This window comes from Cherax quadricarinatus, chromosome 59, assembly GCF_038502225.1.
Source record: "Cherax quadricarinatus isolate ZL_2023a chromosome 59, ASM3850222v1, whole genome shotgun sequence".
NCBI classification, from domain to species: domain Eukaryota; kingdom Metazoa; phylum Arthropoda; class Malacostraca; order Decapoda; family Parastacidae; genus Cherax; species Cherax quadricarinatus.
Window position 1 is genome coordinate 8,831,926 of NC_091350.1, and position 14,222 is coordinate 8,846,147.

At 39.0% G+C, this 14,222-nt stretch overlaps 1 protein-coding gene across 2 annotated transcripts in view; it reads left to right on the forward strand.

The window, feature by feature from the left end:
* Positions 1 to 14,222, forward strand: part of LOC128698763 (aldehyde dehydrogenase family 16 member A1) — a gene marked incomplete at its 3' end in the record, with an annotated part of 42,654 nt that overhangs the window by 13,134 nt on the left and 15,298 nt on the right. For both annotated transcript variants that reach the window (XM_070097708.1, XM_070097709.1), the window contains 4 exon segments: positions 66 to 163; positions 5,383 to 5,580; positions 12,178 to 12,302; positions 13,562 to 13,670. In XM_070097708.1, coding sequence (XP_069953809.1) covers positions 66 to 163; positions 5,383 to 5,580; positions 12,178 to 12,302; positions 13,562 to 13,670 — 530 coding nt within the window.

Here is a 14,222-nt window from a genome sequence, read left to right on the forward strand (position 1 = left end):
TGCTTCTACTGGAAAGTAATTTTCTTCATTAAACATTGACATTTAATTCTATTTTCTTGGCACAGAACTAGGAGGCAAGAGCCCCATAATTGTGTTTGATTCAGCAGACCTTGACTCAGCTGTTGAGGGTGTTGTTGATGCCATCTGGTTTAATCAAGGACAGGTAAAGAGGAAATTTGATATTATAATTGATCTCCATAAAGAAATAGCTATACAAAGAGCTTTGTATTGGGGAAATGCAAAAATGTGCATTATGCATATGGGACTGTTCAAAAAAGAATTAAAGTGGAATGAGTGTGTCTGTTACTGTATAGGAAAAAAATGACATTTTCAATTTGGGAGTTTTAAATTATGGAATGTGAGGAATAAACTATTGAATTTTGTGAAGTTTTGAAGTGCCAGTATTGAATGTCACTTCAAAAACCTATTTTATTTGACAAATCGTGAATAGTCCCCAGGACCATCAGGCAAGTTGGTAATGGTGATAATCTGAATTGAGGACAGAAGTCCATTATAATATTCTGATAGTTATGTGGGCAGGGTAAAACACATGGACAAATTTGTGATAAGAGTGCAAGGAAATTTCTGACCTCATGAATCAGTGCTGTATGCAAGATGGTAAAAGGCTCAAACAAGTGCAATACATATATTTTTTAATTTGCTCTTTGACCCCTTGATATGTTTGTGATAAAAGAATCGTCCTTGACTATCTTATCTTTTTCTATATTATACTGTACATGTATGTGGTTATTATATGTCTTCCCTTTCTTCTAAGGATTTTTTTTTTTTGTTTTTGTTTTTTCATAGCCTATCTAGACTTTCTATTTTATATGTATTTTTATATTATTTTTGAAGACTTTATGCTACAGGTGCATACAATACAGTATTATTTTTCCCAAATATGATGTGACATTTTCTTTTATATATTTACACCATCTACATATCTAAAAGCTATTTCAAAATTTTCTAGTATAGCTTTTGGGCTTCTCACTACACACTTCATTTTGCTGACTTCCACTGAGAATTATTTGTTTGTTATTAGCTCCAGAGCCCTTTCTCTGTCTTCAAAATTTCTTTGTCATCTACAATGGACCCCCAGTTACCGGCCGTAATCCATTCCAGAAGGTCGGCCTAAATCCGAAATGGCCAAACACCGAAGTAATATTTCCCATAAGAAATATTGTAAATCCAATTAATCCGTTCCAGACTCAGGTTAGGGTGTGTAGAAGAGAGGGAGACTACTTCCCGGTAAAAGTAGGTCTTAGACAAGGATGTGTAATGTCACCATGGTTGTTTAATATATTTATAGATGGGGTTGTAAAAGAAGTAAATGATAAATTGGAATTGACAGAGTTACTTTTTGCTGATGATACTGTGCTTATGGGAGATTCTAAAGAAAAATTGCAAAGGTTAGTGGATGAGTTTGGGAGTGTGTGTAAAGATAGAAAGTTGAAAGTGAACATAGAAAAGAGTAAGGTGATGAGGGTATCAAATGATTTAGATAAAGAAAAATTGGGGAGGAGGAGTATGGAAGAAATGAATGTTTTCAGATACTTGGGAGTTGACGTGTCGGCGGATGGATTTATGAAGGATGAGGTTAATCATAGAATTGATGAAGGAAAAATGGTGAGTGGTGCGTTGAGGTATATGTGGTGTCAAAAAATGTTGTCTATGGAAGCAAAGAAGGGAATATATGAAAGTATAGTAGTACCAACACTCTTATATGGGTGTAAAGCTTGGGTTGTGAATGCAGCAGCGAGGAGGCGGTTGGAGGCAGTGGAGATGTCCTGTCTAAGGGCAATGTGTGGTGTAAATATTATGCAGAAAATTCGGAGTGTGGAAATTAGGAGGTGTGGAGTTAATAAAAGTATTAGTCAGAGGGCTGAAGAGGGGTTCTTGAGGTGGTTTGGTCATTTAGAGAGAATGGATCAAAGTAGAATGACATGGAGAGCATTTAAATCTGTAGGAGAAGGAAGGCGGGGTAGGGGTCGTCCTCAAAAAGGTTGGAAGGAAGGGGTAAGGGAGGTTTTGTGGGCGAGGGGCTTGGACTTCCAGCAGGTGTGCATGAGCGTGTTTGATAGGAGTGAATGGAGACAAATGGTATTTGGGACTTGACGATCTGTTGGAATGTGAGCAGGGTAATATTTAGTGAAGGGATTCAGGGAAACCGGTTATTTTTATATAGCCGGACTTGAGTCCTGGAAATGGGAAGTACAATGCCTGCACTCTAAAGGAGGGGTTCGGGATATTAGCAGTTTGGAGGGATATGTTGTGTATCTTTATATGTATATGCTTCTAAATTGTTGTGTTCTGTGCACCTCTGCAAAAACAGTGATTATGTGTGAGTGAGGTGAAAGTGTTGAATCATGATGAAAGTATTTTGTTTTTGGGGATTTTCTTTCTTTTTGGGTCACCCTGCCTCGGTGGGAGACGGCTGACTTGTTGAAAAAAAAAAAAAGAGAGAAATATAAAGCAGTAATTTTAATAATAAATGAACATTACGTACCTTTATTGAAGACTTGTTGGCATATGGAAGAAAGCGAGGAGGGGAAAGAGAGGAGAGCTTATTGTTAGGAAGGCGAATCCCCCTCCATAAGGACTTTAGGTATCAAGACCCTCTCTGGGGTTACTTCCCTTGTATGTTTTTTTACTGGCATTAGGACCAGCTTGAGAGCCACTGTACCCCTGTCACACAAAAAATCTGTCCAGAGAGGCCTGTTTCTGGGGTGTCTGTAAAATTTGCCTAAAATGGGACAAGACATTGTCATTGAACATGTTGCAGACACAGCTTGCAACAGTTTTGTCAGGGTGATAATTCTCTGCAAAACTTTGCACCTCACTCTACTTTGCACAAATGTCCTAAATCACTGAAGAAGGCACATTCTCTCTCCTCTCTTCCTCCTCTAAAGCAATATCCTTGGTTGCAGTCTGTTGCTGTTCCTGTTGAAGTTGTTGCAGCTCTTCAGTGGTTAGCCTTTCCCTGTGGTCCTCCACCAACTCTTCCACATCCTGGCCACTCACATCCAACCCCATGGACATCCCTAATGAAACAATAGATTCCACAATAGGCATAGGGTTGTCAAAATCCTTGTCAAGGATACATTCTGGCCACAATTTTCTCCAAGCAGAGTTTAAAGTCCTGAGAGTCACTTCCTGCCAAGCCTAATCTGTAAGGCTTATGCAATGAAGGATATTGAAGTGATTCCTCCAGAACTCTCTTAGGGTCAATTCAGTGTCTGAGGTCACTTCAAAGCACCTTTGAAACATTGCTTTGGTGTACAGTTTTTTGAAGTTTGAAATGACCTGCTGGTCCATAGGCTGGATGAGGGGAGTGGTATTAGGGGTCAAGAACTTCACTGTGATGAACTTACACTCCTCAAACAATAGGTCTTCCAAGTCTGGAGGATGAGCAGGAGCATTGTCCAGTATCAGGAAGCACTTAAGTGGCAATTTTCCAGGAGGTATTTCTTCACACTCGGGCCAAACACTTCATTGACCCACTCAATGAAAATTAGCCTCGTGACCCATGCCTTATTGTCAGCCCTCCACATCACACACAATTTACTCTTCATGACATTATTTTTCTTGAGCACTCTGGGATTTTCAGAGTGATACATGAGTAAAGGCTTCACTTTGAAAGCCCCACTAGCATTACCACGGGACAAAAGAGTTAGCCTATCCTTCGTAGGCTTGTGTCCTGGCAGTGCCTTTTCCTCCTGCGTGATGTAGATCCTCTCTGGCATTTTCTTCCAAAAGAGGCCTGTTTTGTCATAATTGAACACTTGTTGGGGGAGGAATCCTTCAGCCTCTACATAATCCTTGAATTCATGCACGAATTCTTCAGCCGCACATTTGTCTGAACTTGCAGCCTCACCATGCCTTACAACACTGTGTATGCCACTATGTTCCTTGAAGCTCTCCAGCCAGCCTTTGCTGGCCTTAAATTCACTAACTAACAGCAGCACTCGTTCCCGGCATTTTCTTTACGAGAGCCACATGCAACTGCCTTGCATTCACGCAAATTATCCCCTCCGAAACACTATCTCCTGCTAATTGTTTTTGGTTGACCCACACCAACAGCAACAACTTCACATCCTCGATTGTTTGAGACCTCTGTTTTGTTAGCATATTTACGCCTTTCACAACATGAGCTTCTTTGATTTCTGCTTTCTTCAACAGGATGGAACTGATTGTTGATGTAGATTTCCCATAAATCTTGGCAAGTTCTTCCACATGTACGCCACTTTCATATTTAGCGATAACTTTTTTCTTGAATTCTATTGTGTTTCTCACCTTCTTTTCCAAAGGGCTGGCACTCTGAACTTTCTTTGGCTCCATGGTGGCTTATTTCACAGTTACAGTCAATAAACAAGCACCAAAAACAATGAATGAACGCGCGGAGTATTCCTACCCCAATGAGAGTGATGCACAGACTGAGTGTGATATGCATGAGGAAGCACATTGCCAGCGGGTGGATGCGTCTCATACCAACGATTTATGAGGGGATGACCGATATCCGGGGGGGAATTTCGCCGAAATACGTGCTCAATTTCTGAATTGGTCGATTTCCACACCAGCCTATATCCAAGGGTCCACTGTATATTCAAAGGGTGTTACCACTTTCTTACACTTCTGTTATGTGACACTTAACCTATGTTAAATTTCACCATCAGTTTGTTACTCCCTGTACTAAATTTATACAAATCTCTTTATAGGAAGTATTATAGCCATTTTGGTGTATGTATATATGTATTTTACATAGGATTTATACCTCATCACATTATATTTAATGCATATATGGCAGTTCTTATTTATTCCATCTGGCAAGCCATATATATAAATTAAGTCATTATTGCAAAAAGTGCTGATCAATGTGCAATTACACTCCTATATTATTTTCTTTTTAACATGTTGGCCGTCTACCACCAAGGTTGGGTGACCCAAAAAAGGAACACTCTCACTGTCATTCACACCATCTTTGTCTTGCCAGAGGCATACAAATACTACAGTTCAGATGTCCCTTGAAACAGTAAATACCAAACCTTTCGTTTAGAGTGCAGACACTGTACTTCCCACCTCTATGATTCATGTCCGGCTAACTGGTTTCCCTGAATCCCTTAACAAAATATTACCTTGCTCACTTTCAACAGCTTGTTAGGTCCTATATGTGTGCATGAAAACACCTCACTACCCAAACAGAACTCTTTCCATAGTGTACAATGCCAAATCTGCAGGCACAGTAGATGATTGTTGTAAGATTTGAATCCTGGCTTGATCATATGCATTTTTTACTGTACTTTGTTTGATCCAGAAATTAAAGTTTGAATATACTGTATACTCTTCTCTGTATCTTATTTTATTTGTTTGATATTAAAATTTCAGGTTTGCTCTGCTGGATCACGTCTCTTGGTCCAAGAGCCTGTATTTGATAGATTTATTGAGAAAGTGAAGCAGCGCATGAAGACGCTTAGACTTGGCTCATCCTTGGACAAAACCATGGATATGGGTGCCATTATTGATGAAACGCAGCAGAAATTTATTGCTGAGTATGTTGATGATGCTCAGAAGGGAGGAGCAGAGGTAAGCTTTTGATAATGCTGGTAGGAGTTTATAGGCATGTCAGCTACTTGTCATTTTAATAGTTAAGCTTCAGGAATGATGTAACAGTATTGCATTAATGAGCACTGCCCTGTTTGTATATCAATCATTATTTTATATAACATTAACACTAGTCTATTTTAAAGGAAGTTACCATACATTAATTTTTTTTTTTAATTAGTCGGCCATCTCCCACCGAGGCAGGGTGACCCAAAAAGAAAGAAAATCCCCAAAAAGAAAATACTTTCATCATCTTTCAACACTTTCACCTTACTCACACATAATCACTGTTCTTGCAGAGGTGCTCAGAATGCAACAGCTTAGAAGCATGTACATATAAAGATACACAACATATCCCTCCAAACTGGCAATATCCTAAACCCCTCATTTAGAGTGCAGGCATTCATAAATATTACTTTGCTCACACTCCAACAGCACATCAAGTCCTAAAAACCATTTTGTCTCCATTCACTTCTATCTAACATGCTCACGCATGCTTGCTGGAAGTCAAAGCCCCTCGCACATAAAACCTCCTTTACCCCCTCCCTCCAACTTTTCCTAGGCCATCCCCTACCCTGCCTTCCCTCCACTACAGATTTATTTATTTTTTTATTATCACACCGGCCGATTCCCACCAAGGCAGGGTGGCCCGAAAAAGAAAAACTTTCACCATCATTCACTCCATCACTGTCTTGCCAGAAGGGTGCTTTACACTACAGTTTTTAAACTGCAACATTAACACCCCTCCTTCAGAGTGCAGGCACTGTACTTCCCATCTCCAGGACTCAAGTCCGGCCTGCCGGTTTCCCTGAATCCCTTCATAAATGTTACTTTGCTCACACTCCAACAGCACGTCAAGTATTAAAAACCATTTGTCTCCATTCACTCCTATCAAACACGCTCACGCATGCCTGCTGGAAGTCCAAGCCCCTCGCACACAAAACCTCCTTTACCCCCTCCCTCCAACCCTTCCTAGGCCGACCCCTACCCCGCCTTCCTTCCACTACAGACTGATACACTCTTGAAGTCATTCTGTTTCGCTCCATTCTCTCTACATGTCCGAACCACCTCAACAACCCTTCCTCAGCCCTCTGGACAACAGTTTTGGTAATCCCGCACCTCCTCCTAACAGATTTATACACTCTCGAAGTTGTTCTATTTCGTTTCAACCTCTCTGCATGTCCGAACCCTCTCATCAACCCTTCCTCAGCCCTCTGGATAATAGTTTTGGTAATCCCACACCACCTCCTGATTTCCAAAAATTTTCTGCACTATATTCACACCACACATTGCCCTCAGACATGACATCTCCACTGCCTCCAGCCTTCTCCTTGTTGCAACAGTCACCATCCATGTTTCACACCCATGTAAGAGCATTGGTTTAACTATTCTCTCATATATTTCCCTCTTTGCTTCCATGAACAAAGTTCTTTGTCTCCACAGACTTCTAAGTGCACCACTAACCTTTTTGCCCTCATCTTTCATAGACCCAAATATGTAGAGTATTTGTGTATATATTTGAATTGATGAGGGAAAAATGGTGAGTGGTGCATTGAGGTATATGTGGAGTCAAAAAACACTATCTATGGAGGCAAAGAAGGGAATGTATGAAAGTATAGTGGTACCAACACTCTTATATGGATGTGAAGCTTGGGTGGTAAATGCAGCAGCGAGGAGACGGTTGGAGGCAGTGGAGATGTCCTGTCTAAGGGCAATGTGTGGTGTAAATATTATGCAGAAAATTCGGAGTGTGGAAATTAGGAGAAGGTGTGGAGTTAATAAAAGCATTAGTCAGAGGGCAGAAGAGGGGTTGTTGAGGTGGTTTGGTCATTTAGAGAGAATGGATCAAAGTAGAATGACATGGAAAGCATATAAATCTATAGGGGAAGGAAGGAGGGGTAGGGGTCGTCCTCGAAAGGGTTGGAGAGAGGGGGTAAAGGAGGTTTTGTGGGCGAGGGGCTTGGACTTCCAGCAAGCGTGCATGAGCGTGTTAGATAGGAGTGAATGGAGATGAATGATACTTGGGACCTGACGATCTGTTGGAGTGTGAGCAGGGTAATATTTAGTGAAGGGATTCAGGGAAACCGGCTATTTTCATATAGTCGGACTTGAGTCCTGGAAATGGGAAGTACAATGCCTGCACTTTAAAGGAGGGGTTTGGGATATTGGCAGTTTGGAGGGATATGTTGTGTATCTTTATACGTATATGCTTCTAAACTGTTGTATTCTGAGCACCTCTGCAAAAACAGTGATAATGTGTGAATGTGGTGAAAGTGTTGAATGATGAAAGTATTTTCTTTTTGGGGATTTTCTTTCTTTTTTGGGTCTCCCTGCCTCGGTGGGAGACTGCCGACTTGTTGAAAAAAAAAAAAATTGTGTATGTGTGAGTCTTCAAAGATATTTTATTTGGATTATTAATCAAGAGGATTAGTAACCTAGGATAACAGGATAAAGCACTGTGCCTGACTTATTTTCATTGGTGGTCACTTAATCCTTGTCTCCAGAATGTGAGCCACTGCATTTGGCTAACACCCAGGGTGAACAGAGGCAATAGGAATAAGGAAACCTGCCAAATGGTGGAATCAAATCCAAGTCTTGTAGATGAGAGTTGACAGTATGTGTAGTTTCAAATAAAAATAGTCAGAGTTAAAAGGAGTACAAATGATTTGGAAAGTCAGTGATTATGCAGAGCATTTTGAGTTTGCTAAAACCACTAAAAAACTCACACAGTGTTGATAAGACTTTCTTGGGAACAAAGCTAAAAAGATTCACTTGAGCATAGATTGCAAAATTAGCAGTGTTGGAGATATTTGTGCATTCGCAATTTCACCCACTTTCAGCCCTGTTTTGGGCCAATTCCATTATTCCAGTTGACCAAATTCATAGCTATTTTGCTAGAACTTCTTTTATTCTATTGATTAACCAATCGAAAGGCAGAATGAGGGGTAACTTCTTGGGAGTGCACCTGGAAAAGGGTGGGCAGTGCATTGAGGCATCTGTGGAGACAAAGAACTTTATCCATGGAGGCAAAAATGGAATGTACCAGAGTATAATGGTACTAACGTTGTTGTATAGGTGTGAAGCATGGGTCTTGAAAGTTGCAGTGAAGAGGATAGAGGCATTGAAGATATTGTATTTGAGGGTAATGTGTGATGTAAATATTATGCAGATAATGTGGAGATAAGGTGTAGTTACCAAAAGTATTATTCAAGAGGGTTGAGGAAGGGTTATTGAGGTGGTTTAGGCATTTAGAAATGATAGAGAAAAGTAGAATGACCAGGAGGACTTTTTTTTTTTTTTTTAACAAGTCGGCCGTCTGCCACCGAGGCAGGGTGACCCAAAAAGAAAGAAAATCCCCAAAAAGAAAATACTTTCATCATCACTCAACACTTTCACCTCACTCACACATAATCACTGTTTTTGCAGAGGTGCCCAGAATACAATAGTTTAGAAGTATACACGTATAAAAATACACAATACAGTGGACCCCCGCTTAACGATCACCTCCCAATGCGACCAGTTATGTAAGTGTATTTATGTAAATGCGTTTGTACGTGTATGTTTGGGGGTCTGAAATGGACTAATCTACTTAACAATATTCCTTTTGGGAACAAATTCGGTCAGTACTGGCACCTGAACATACTTCTGGAATGAAAAAATATCGTTATCCGGGGGTCCACTGTATATCCCTCTAAACTGCCAATATCCCAAACCCCTCCTTTAGAGTGCAGGCATTGTACTTCCCATTTCCATGACTCAAGTCCGGTTATATAAAATAACCGGTTTCACTGAATCCCTTCACTAAATATTACCCTGCTCACACTCCAACAGATCGTCAGGTCCCAAATACCATTCGTCTCCATTCACTCCTATTGAACACACTCATGCATGCCTGCTGGAAGTCCAAAACCTCCCTTACCCCTTTCTTCCAACCTTTTCGAGGACAACCCCTACCCCGCCTTCCTTCTCCTACAGATTTAAATGCTCTCCATGCCATTCTACTTTGATGCATTCTCTCTAAATGACCAAACCACCTCAACAACCCCTCTTCAGCCCTCTGACTAATACTTTTATTAACTCCACACCACCTCCTAAATTCCACATTCCAAATTTTGTGCATAATATTTACACCACACATTGCCCTTAGACAGGACATCTCTACTGCCTCCAACCAATTTGATTCAAATATTCAAATATTTTATATTCTTAAAATTTCTTTTCTAGTAAACACTAGGTCTGGTATTGATAATATGCTGCCTTCTCTCGTTGAAGAGTAGATGTGTTGATACATCAATCATCATTAACATGAATTCTTTATCATCATCATCTTGTATCTGATACCTGGTAACATATACCTGCCTCCAGGTATACATTAAGGATTTTTATTGATCATTTCTGATTTATTCTTTTTAATAGGTCATCCAATCTCTTTGTAATTGAAATCCACTACTAGCAATATAATGACCAATTTTTTTCATTATCAGTTTTCAATAGTGTTATTTATATAGAACATATAATACCTTACTTAGTAGTCCCTAGTCAAAAGATTCATTCCCATGTGCTATTCAATGGGTTCCATGCATTTGGTGTAATTTTTACCATTAACATTTCAACATTACTGTACTATGTGCAAAACAACCATGTTGGGAGTTGAATGATAGCTCTAGGCTATCATTGCATGTTTGTTTTGCATCTTGTATTACTTGCTCCCGATATTTGCATATTACAAAGGAACCTTGGTTGTTGAATGCACTACTTGTCGAACAAATCAGTTTTCGAATGAGGAATTCGAGAAAAGCATGTCAGGGTTTTCATATGTGCTCTAGTTGTTGACAGACAACGCTCCCAGGGTCAAAGAATTTAAAATAAAAAAATCTTATTAAATGATAGATAATCTTTTTCCGAAGGTAATGAAATCAAATGTATGAAATTTGATGGAAAATTTACCAAATTATGCTATTGCAAAGTTAGCAGTCTTGGAGATATTTATGCATTAGCAATTTCATCCACTTTGAGCCCTATTTTGGCCCATTTCCATTGTTCCAGTTGACCAAACTCATAGCTTTTTGCTAGAACTTCTTTTATTCTATTGATTGAGTACAAGAAACTGCATTTACCTATTTCAACTACCCAATAAAGTGACCTGAAATTACTAATTGGGCCAATTTCACACAAAATTCGAGAAAGGCCAATTTCAAAATAGGGTTCAGAATAAACAATGCAAACATTCCTGGCACTAAAATAACATTTTCTCTGTTCATTAGTCACATCTCCAGGCCCCTCTTACATTACGCTTGCTTTTCATTTTGAATTTTTATTCACGAAAAATAGATTTGCTTTTATTCAGACTATTGCATAATTGTAATAATTGTATAAATAATATCAGCACATTTGTGAATGCATATTAGACCCACCAGTTGACATGTATTGCATGTGTGACATGATTTGTTTACTCTTGAACATCAGCAAAAATCAAACATTTCCATTACTTTGACCTCAGTTGCAAGCTACTTTTAGTCTGTAAACCATTCAAAAAATCATCTCTATTTCTGTAATATATCTTCTATTCTATCAAATGAGACCAAGAAAACAAGAATGCAACCATAAATACCATATGAAAATACACCGCATAGTTGCTGTTCGTGATGCAGAATTTTTTTTTATACTGCACACACTGATCATGCAGACCCATTCTCTCACATGTAGGCCTACCAGCTTTCTCCCACAAGATTTGAAGCCACTAGAATTTTGCCATTAGCTCTCCTCTGACAAGTAAGAGGCCGTTAAATTTTCATTTACTGTACAGTATTTTAGTTAAATTTTCGTTTATTATTCATTTTTACAGTTTCCCTGTGCTGTATAATTTTATATGTTGCTTCTTGTAGTGGTTAGTACATTATTATTAATAAATTATTATATTGTCATTTGGAGTCTGGAACAGATTATTTCAATTTTCCTTATTCTTTATGGGAAAAATTGCTTTGGTTGTCATCAATTTTGATTGTAGAATCGACATCTGGAACGAATTAAATTTGACAACCGAGGTTCCATTGTACTGTATTTGTATTTTGAATTTTGATTGCTGTAGCTTATATTTTTATTTGCCAGTGTACTGTACTACTATTCCACCCAATTTTTTTCAGCAATCTTTTCTTAATACATTTTTTTGATTGATTGCCACCTCAGATAAAATATTTTTTTTCTCTCTCTCCCTATTAATAAAGTAAATATGCAGTCATATAACCAGCTCAGCCTGGTAAACATGAATTATAAACACAATCACCTTAGACCCTGGTAGTAGTAATTGTACCATGCCACTCTTTGTTCAGTTAACAAGCCAACTCCCCTCATTAACATTTGCTCCTGCCCTAAAACTGTACCTTTATATTTCATTTAATTCCACGTTTTGCAGCGTTTTACTGAACGTTAATGCATGTCTTCCTGATTCCAAACTTTATCTGTTTTTACATGTGTGTGTGTGTGAAGCTACTTGTATTTTAGTCACAGGGAAGAGACACTGATATACAATGTTGCACTAAAAAATATTTAACTTTGTTCTCGTCCAATGAATTTTATAAGGTGTTTCAAGTTGATGCACCATCAGGATGTTACTACCCGCCAACCCTAATTACTGGTGTAGGAACTACATCCCGCACAGTTGTGGAAGAGATATTTGGCCCTGTTCTTATAGCCATGCCATTTAGGTAAGTTTGGTTAGATCTTAATTTTCTGCAGTAATATTCTGGAACTGAGATATATAAATCTGTTTAACCAGAAAGGGCAATAAAAGACATTGGATAGAATGTAGAGAGGTAGAGATGTAGTGCTTATCTTGAAACACTTTACAGTACAATAACTACACTGTACAACATACTTTGTTTTGTTTTGTACTAGTACTTCCTGAAGCACGTACCAGAATACAGGTCCACATCCCTTTATCCGAAACCCTGAGGGCCAGTATTTCGAATTTCACCTGCCACTCTGGCTGTCAGTGCTGGGTCACGTCGCCATGTGGCGGCATGACCCAGCACTGAGATAACTGATGTTCCACACTCCACAAAATAACTTCGGTCTTTGGAACTTTTCAAATTTCAGAATTTCAGATAAAGGGATGTGGACCTGTATTATTAGTGTTATTAGATATGATTTCCGAAATATTTTTTGCAAAAAATTTGGCAAAAAGGATCACTTGGTAATGGAAATAATTCAGGTGACAAGTATAGTGGCTACATAACCAAGTAACAGACACCTCTGCTGCTCCATTGGTAATTCCACACTGACTCTCAACACCCCACCCCCACTCCCACTCCTTGTTGCCTTGCAACTTTCCTTGCTTGTTGGTTACTCATATCCTCTCATCACTACCACTAGCTCCTTCATCACCTGTTTTGCCACCCCCACTGCCCTCTCATACCCCTTGTGTTGCCATCATCATCATTCCCTGCTGTCTTGCCAGTCACATTACCCCTCTCCAGCTTTGCCATCACCCACTACCATTATGTAATGCCTCATTGTCATGCCACGCACCACCCCTGCTGCAGTATTACTCACACCACCCTGGGCTGCAGTGCCGCACACCACCCCCTGCTGCAGCACCACTCACACCATCCCCTGTTGCAGTACCACTCACACCACCCACGTGCCACTCTTCTCTGCCTTAGTAATTTAGTAAATTCAAACTGATAATGTTAATTGTTGTAGTACGTATATAGAAATTTAGTTAATGGATAATTATGATTACTGTACTATAGGCATGAATACAATGCAGCGTAGTATAGTACAGTAATTGGTATTACTGTAAAATACTGAAACATGGATTCCATGATTAATATCGCTTGTAAAAGTATTTTCGTATTAATAGCTTACATATTAAGCAAATTTTAAGTGTCTTTTTATCCTATAATAAAAACTGGCAACTTTGTAAAATGCCTAATAAATACTGTCAATCTTGTGTACTTCTCAGAACTGCCAAGGAGGCCATATCTTTGGCCAATAACACTATATATGGGCTAGGTGCATCAGTCTTCACTGAACAGATGACTCTTGCTATTGAAACTGCCAAAATGATCAAGGTAAGTTTTTTTTTATTTTGTTTGGGTGACTTAGCAGGTTTAAACCTAAGAATATTATCATTACATTCGTGAGAGCACTAAACAAGTAGAGTTGTTCAGCACCTGGGAAAATCCTCACTTAGTGACGTACTCATTTACCAACGACTCAGACTTATGACGGGGGTCTGACTAGTAGGCATACCTAAAGAACGCATATTAGAGCTGATTTCCTCTATTCTGTTTATTACAATATACAGCACACTACTGTATAAACATTTAAAAATGCAGTGGAACCCGAGTTTTGAACTTAATCCGTTCCAGGAGCTAGTTCTAAAGTCAAAACATTTGAAACTCAAAGCAATATTTCCCATATGAAATAATGTAAATGCAATTAATCCATTCCAGAAACCCAAAAATATTCACAAAAAAAATGCATTTTATAGAGATTATTTATAGTTCTACATACACACAACAAACATACATAGTACAATAAGTATTAGATAAATAAACATTTTCTAGGTAGTAGGTTGGTAGACAGCAGCCACCCAGGGAGGTACTATCGTCCTGCCAAGT